At 45.2% G+C, this 7,393-nt stretch overlaps 1 protein-coding gene across 1 annotated transcript in view; it reads left to right on the top strand.

Moving 5' to 3' along the window:
- LOC308092393 (uncharacterized protein) overlaps positions 1-7,393 on the top strand; it is a gene marked incomplete at its 5' end in the record, with an annotated part of 27,431 nt that overhangs the window by 283 nt on the left and 19,755 nt on the right. Inside the window, 5 exon segments of the mRNA XM_080438254.1 lie at positions 92-272; positions 2,012-2,256; positions 2,259-2,273; positions 2,275-2,284; positions 6,159-6,412. Of these exon segments, the coding sequence (XP_080294380.1) occupies positions 92-272; positions 2,012-2,256; positions 2,259-2,273; positions 2,275-2,284; positions 6,159-6,412 (705 nt within the window).

The raw sequence follows: 7,393 nt of genomic DNA, 5'->3' as shown, positions 1-7,393 counted from the left end.
TGTCTCTCTCTCTGTCTCTCTCTCTCTCTCTCTCTCACTCTCACTCTCACTCTCTCTTCTCTCTCATCTCTCTCTCTCTCTCTCTCTCCAGGTGGGGAAGATCTCCAAGAACAAGAAGAAGAAGCTGAAGAAGAAGCAGAAGCGTCAGGCGGAGCTGCTGGAGAGACGCATGCTGGAGATCGAGGCGCTGGAGGCGCGAGGGGCCGAGCAGAAATCGACCAATCCGGACGAAGCCCAGGAGGAGGGGGAGGAGCGTGAGGAGGGGGGAGGAGGTACAAACTGTCACCATGGTTACGTACAGTAATCTCCCCGATCGCAATTATGGAGATAATCGCAATTATTGTGAAGAGAATCGTTTCCATTCATCTGTATGAATTATTCTCTTCAAAAAACACAGAAAATAGCTGAGCTTGTAGATCAGCTATTTTCTGAAGTTATTCAGTTATTAAATATATGGCCTGGTGCCGGTCATTATTCAGTAATTTCCTACTATAATATTAAGGAAACCTCTGTCCGTTAGCCAGTCTGTCTAATCCACATTCTCCTCCTCAGTGGGTTGAGCAAATGATCTGAACACACAGACATAGATCATTAGCATAATGCAGACAGTGAGGAAGCCTGTTTTTTACTTTCCCCAAATTTAGGCTGTGTATTAGTGGGCTCGGAGTTCGGGCTATGGGATCTGTCATGGTAACAGCTACGCAGGCTATAGGATGTCTAGCCGCTGGCTAGACTTGACTTACACACACACACACACACACACACACACACACACACACACACACACACACACACACACACACACACACACACACACGACACACACACACACACACACAAGCACACACACGCCGTCCACACAGACGACGGCGGACACACACTGATGCTGCAAACTTATAAAGGACTTTGGTTTAGGGCCCGTGTCCTCACACCCTAAACACAAGACTTTTGTTTTCCGTGTCCACTCACACACACACACACACACAGCGTTTTTTATGAGCGAGAGGGCGCTTTGGATATCATCTTCATAGCACTAGCACGCAGATTGACACGCGCGCAGTGTTCAAATCCAGGGTGTTGTTTTATTAGGGCACACACTGTAGCTTAGCTGACACAGCGTAAACATCAACTTCTCATTGTTGTGGGTGGACAACGATTCCACGTCGGGCCGCAAATGACACACACCATACCACGACACACCAAATACGGTTAAATCACTGTCCAAAACTTGAACTATGATGCATACCCAGCACTTAACCCAACAGGTCTGCATATAGTTTGGCTGAGCACATTTGCCGGGTATATGGACTAGTCTTTGTATGTTTAAAGTTATTGGTCATATCTGCCTTGTGCAATTTCCGTTTACAAAGCCTACAAGGCAAACAGAAATTTTCAATTCATATGTTCCAGTGTTCAACGCCCAAACACATTATTTGCAGTGGTGGGAAAGTAACTAAGTACATTTACTTAAGTACTGTGTACTTAAGTACAATTTGTGAGGTATTTGTACTTTACTTGAGTATTTCCAATTTCCAATACTTTTACTTGTACTCCACTTACATCTCAGAGGCAAATGTTGTACTTTTACTCCACTACAATTATTTGAAAAACTTTAGTTACTAGTTACTTTTCAGATATACATTATGATATTATAAAACATACATTAACCACTTTAGCCCTATTTTATACATAGGCTATTTGAAAATAGCAGATCTACAAGCTCACAACGCGTCGCATCGCGACGCGTTGTGAGCTTGTAGATCTGCTATTTTCAAATATTTAGTACTTTTTACTTTTGGTACTTTAAGTACATTTTGATGCCAATACTTTTGTACTTTTACTCGAGTACATTTTTTATTCTGGACTTTTACTTTGTAACAGAGTATTTTTTATATTGCAGTATTGGTACTTTTACTTAAGTAAAGAATTTGAGTTCTTTTTCCACCACTGATTATTTGTACGACAATTAATCATCAACTAAAACCTCCTGATGGTGTCATTCCTACAACAGGAGGCGTGGCCGGCACAGGGGGGGGACGGGCCGGGCACAACACAGAGTCTTCATCGTCCTCCTCCTCCTCCCCTCCGCTGGCTCCGCCCACCCCGGCCGCCCAGACCCCGGGGGGTCCTCCTCCTCCGCCGCCGCCGCCGGGTCCCGCCTATCGGCCGTGGGGCGAGAGCGACGACGACGAAGAGGAGGACGAGGAGGACGGGGAGGAGGAAGACGACGAAGAGGAGGAGGCGGAGAGGAGAGAGGCCCCACCAGGTTGACGTAATCATACATGTGAGTGAAACCCTACGACCCCCGCCCCCCCCCACCCCGCTCCCACCCCTGCCCCGCTCACTCAGATCAGCCAACACAGGGAAGCATTTTAATTTAACCCATTAAGACCTGAGAAGATTCTAGAAATGTCTTCTAAATCCTAACAGTTTTTTGAAAAAAAATCCTAAAAATAATATTTTCGAGATTTTTCAAAAATAGCAGATATACAAGCTCGTAGCGCGGCACTCGGTGCCGCGCTATGAGCTTGTATATTCTGCTATTTTTGAAGATAGCCAACAGGCATCTAAAGTGACACAGATGCGTTCCAGGGTATCAATGGGTTAAAGGACCCCCAGTTTGACATGCATTAGGCTATGGACCCCCATTTAATGGCATTTCTATGTCTGGGACCCCAATTTATGTTGTAAAATCGATATGAATGTAACTCTGAGAGTGCACGAAAGGAACCAAATGGACCCGTTAGGTTCCATTTGTACACTCTCAGAGTTACAGACCCAGAAGGGTCCATTTGGTTCCTAACTATCCATCATTTAGCTCGGGACCCCCTGGAACTCCCTCAACACATTGACTGCCAGGGTTTATTCATAATGTACTCACCCACTGCCAGGGTTTTTAATCATTTTTTTTATAGAAAACATGTGAATTATTTGTCCGTTTATTTTTTAACATTGAAATGAATGGATTTTTTTGTATACATTTTTTTATATCTCCTAATTCGTTGAGAATAACGAAAAAATGTTATACTCAAAAATTAGAGAAACATTATAGAAATTCAAAAAAAAAAAAAAAAATAAATTAAAAGGGGAGAATTCTCCCCTTTGGCGGTGAGTGTGTTTGAGAGACAAACACTACAGTAATCTCAGTAATCTAGGATCATAGGTAAACCAAGAATCTAGCATCAGTCTAAACAGTATAATATAAATAACCTTTGCATCAGACTGCATGGTGGACATGGCTAGGTGAAGTGCTACGGGCGGAGGTGGAGTCTGAAGAGGTGAGTCTTCAGATTGCCGCAGAAGATTGGGAGTGAACCTGCAGTTCTAAGTGCAATATGGCAGCCTGATCTCCAGAGATCTCCGTAACATTGCACGGATCCAGTGCACTTCATTCCGTGGATAGTCGCCTAGAAACCCCGAAATTGCGTGCATATGTACGGCGAGTCCCACGGTGGGCGTAACCAGTCGCAAGCAGTCCCCACAACAAAATGTACGATTCTGTGCCTATCGGTACATAACTCAAACGGCGCTGAGTAGGCACAGGCGAACGTCACACCGTTCAGGACGGCAACTCGGTCGCCTTAGCTCCCTCGGTGGTCCTTCACGGGGGTGACAGTTCGCCTGTGACTGCGCGCCTCCGTCATGGTTTAGTCACAATGGGGGAGATGCGAGGCGGCTATGCACGGAATTTCGGGTTTTTCCGTGTCTATTCACGGAATTTCAAAAACTTCAAAAACGTTCAAAGAGAACGTTTCCTCTGGAGATCGGGTTGAATATGGAGTTTGTTCCACAGTCTGGGAGCCAGAAGGGAGACGTGTGGAGCATTGGTTCTCAAAGTGGTGTCCCAAAACCTTTTCAGATGGGGGTCCGCGGCCAATTACATATTATATAAGGACCACCAATTTGGGGGTCCTTGGCATGACAAAATTTGAGTCACCACTGCTCTAAGTGCTGCTTATGGTAGTATAGTACTATTCAAAGACAGATCCAGAGTTATGACCAGAAATAAATTGCTTATAAATAATCTAGCCGATCCAATCTGGCCGACACGCGTTGGTGTATTTGTAACGATTGTAAGGCCATTGAATTAAAGGCCTGGTACATTTCTCAAACCTACAGTACCGTGAGTGGCTGGATACTGTAGTACGTCTGTGCAAGGGACGTGATGTCAGGTTAGACTGCATGTGTACTCCTTCTGTCAGCGACTAGAAAGGAGACTTTATGAAGCGGAGCAGAGCTTCTGACAGCCCCCTGTGGGGCTGTCAGAAGTGTGTGTGTGTGTGTGTGTGTGTGTGTGTGTGTGTGTGTGTGTGTGTGTGTGTGTGTGTGTGTGTGTGTGTGTGTGTGTGTGTGTGTGTGTGCCTCAGCATTCATACATTATGCATAATTATGTGTGTGTGTGTGTGTGTGTGTGTGTGTGTGTGTGTGTGTGTGTGTGTGTGTGTGTGTGTGTGTGTGTGTGTGTGTGTGTGTGTGTGTGTGTGTGTGTGTGTGTGTGTGTGTGTGTGTGTGTGTGTGAGAGAGACAGTTGCCAGGCAGGTGGGTGTTTCTCTGCGTAGGACTGATTTAAAACCAAACACCCCCCCGCCCGTCTGTCTGTTTGTCTCTCAATCGCTCTCTCTCTCTCTTTCGATCTCCTTTTGTCTCTCGTCCTTACACCTGTCAGTCTTGCATCATTTTACTCCTTGCTGTCTGTTTCACACGCCTCTCCTTTGAGTCCGTTTCCATCCCACTCCCCTGTGTCTAATCCAGAGGAGCCACCGTACATATATTATATATACTGTATATATGTCACAGTACGTTTGGAGAACCAGTACGATTGAAGACAGAGCGCTCGTTTTTAGGCACGGGGCTCCTTCGGGGCGAGGCGGGGCTTTTCGAGACAGGGTTTATTAGCGAGGCTCGCGAGGAGGAGGAGGAGGACGGCGCTGCGAGGCGGGGGGTTATTACGCGAGGCTCGCGAGGAAGAGGAGCCTCCTCCTCCTCCTCCTCCTCGCGTTTTAAACCGTCCCGTCCTCTCCTTCTCTCCTTCTCCTCCTCCGAGGAGGAGGAGAAGGAGAGCGCGGAGAGGCGGGGCTTTGATGCGCCGACGGAGACCTGTCTTTTGTTGTTCCCCCCCACATAGCAACCAGGAAGCTACGCTAGGGGAACCATAATATCTATGAGGGGAACGCTGAACACGCGTTCACACGCACGGCGCGCCGACTTAGTGGAGCTTGAGGCCGAGGAAGCGCGCCCTCGCGCCTCCAGGCGCGAGTGCCCGCGGTGACCGGCCGACGCTCCACTAGTCGACTCAGCGCCGTTTGATTTGTAAACCGATAGGGACAGAATAGTTCTTTTCATGGATCACTGTGTGTGTGTGTGTGTGTGTGTGTGTGTGTGTGTGTGTCAGGGAGAAAGTAAAACAAAAGCCAGAACACAATAAAAGTATCTAAACAGTCCTGCTTTCAATAAACCAAAAAAAGCATGAGCGCGTGCGTGTGCGCGTGTGTGTTTGTGTGTGTGTGACTGTGTGTGTGTGTGTGTGTGTGGCCATATATGTTTGTGCACAAGCCTGGCTTGTGGCTCCCTCTAGTGCTGGGTGGGTGGTAAAAACGAGCGCGCATTCTTCAATCGTACTGGTTCTCCAATCATACTGTAACATATATATTACATACATATATTATATATACTGTATATATATTACATACATATATTATATATACTGTATATATGGGTCATTCCAGAATTGCGGTTACATTTCGAGTTTTGAAAGAAAACAAAAAATAGAAAAGATTTTTTCCATTCATATTTTTCGTTCTCAAAGAACACACTTTGAACTGAACATTTGATGTATTTGCTGATCTTTAACATATCTTAATTACGATGAAAATCTGCTAAAATGATTGGGTCAAATTTGTATGGTTTTATATAGTACGAAAATTCATTACGACTTGAGACCTATTTCAAAGATAGTGAAAACAACAGATCTACAAACCCATTTGAAACATTTCTTTTTTTCCCCAAATGTTTGAAATCGTTTGAAATAATAAAATAATTGTAGGAAACAAAAACAAAAAAACAAACAAAGAGGACATTTACATATATATATATATATATTAACACTATACTACACTATACTATACTAACTCTGTCTCCCTGTGTCTCGTGTCGGTCAGCGGCGGCTCTCTCTCAGGAGCAGCGCGACGCGCCTCCTCCAGTCGACCAGCAGGAGGCAGAGGAGGATGACGAAGACGACGACGATCTCACCCCCACCGCCGCCGCAAAAGACACGCCCTTCTTCCCCCCCACCAACGCAGAACAACAAGAAGAAGAAAAAGAAAAAGAAGAAGGAGGAGGAGAAGGCAACGGAGACGCAACGCAACCAGAGGAAGAAGAAGAAGGACGGGAGGAGAAAGAGAAAGACACACAGGTACACACCCGTCACAGTTATTACATAATCACCTGTGTCGCAATTATTTGAGATGATAGCAATATTTCTTTAAAAATGATTACATAATCATGCTGCCGCCGCCGTCTTGTGCACGCTACGCTACGCTACGCTACGCTACGCTACGCAACGCACGCACGCTAAGAACTAAGGACTTCATAACACACTATTAATGTCAGCTCCCAGTAGGCCTACGCTTTAAAAACCAACAAATGCAGGATGTTAGCTTCCACACAACTCGTTGGCACCGTTTACATGCACTGTGGGCTCATACATGGCATGTACGACATGCGTGCTCACTGACAGATGACTGACATGTCGGCAATGTAATGGCTTATTTAGTGTTTGCAGTAAACTGTAGGCGACAACATTTTCATGTGTAATGTCGACAGCAGTCAGTTCAATACAAAACCTTTCATGGCTAGTTAATGGTTATATTACATTACCTTAATTCAGAGTTGTTTTCTAAATGTCTTAAGTCTAAATGGCCACAACATTCATGTTTGTCCGCTAAATACTTTGGACGTCTGTAGACAGCAGAAGCCAAGTTGTGGAAGTCAAGAAAGTAATCCATGAAAGCTTTAGCGTCAGTGAACTACATTGCGTCATTCTGTTGCACACAGGTGTCTGTTACCATAATTGAGGATTATGCGTCAACACGCATATCGTTCTTTTCTTTATCTCAGTATAAAACATTTCAGACAACACGTGTCGTAGTCGTAGGCTACTCTTTCTTTACCATCTAAAACAAACTCAGCAGATGTGACATCAGAGGCCTCGCTGCTTCCTTTGATTTCCTTGCCATTTTTTTGTCTTTTTTTGTTTGTTGGGTTCATTTTTTTGTTGCATAATCAGCATAACCATTTCCATCTACCGTTGATCCAACCCGATCTCCAGAGAACTAGTATACATTGCACGGATCCAGTGCACTTCATTCCGTGGATAGTCGCCTAGAAACCCCGA

The sequence above is a fragment of the Gymnoscopelus braueri genome, assembly GCF_963280865.1.
Source record: "Gymnoscopelus braueri genome assembly, chromosome: 9".
Classification (NCBI taxonomy): domain Eukaryota; kingdom Metazoa; phylum Chordata; class Actinopteri; order Myctophiformes; family Myctophidae; genus Gymnoscopelus; species Gymnoscopelus braueri.
The sequence above is the reverse complement of the archived record's forward strand: the minus strand, read 5'-3'. Positions and strand labels throughout refer to the sequence as shown.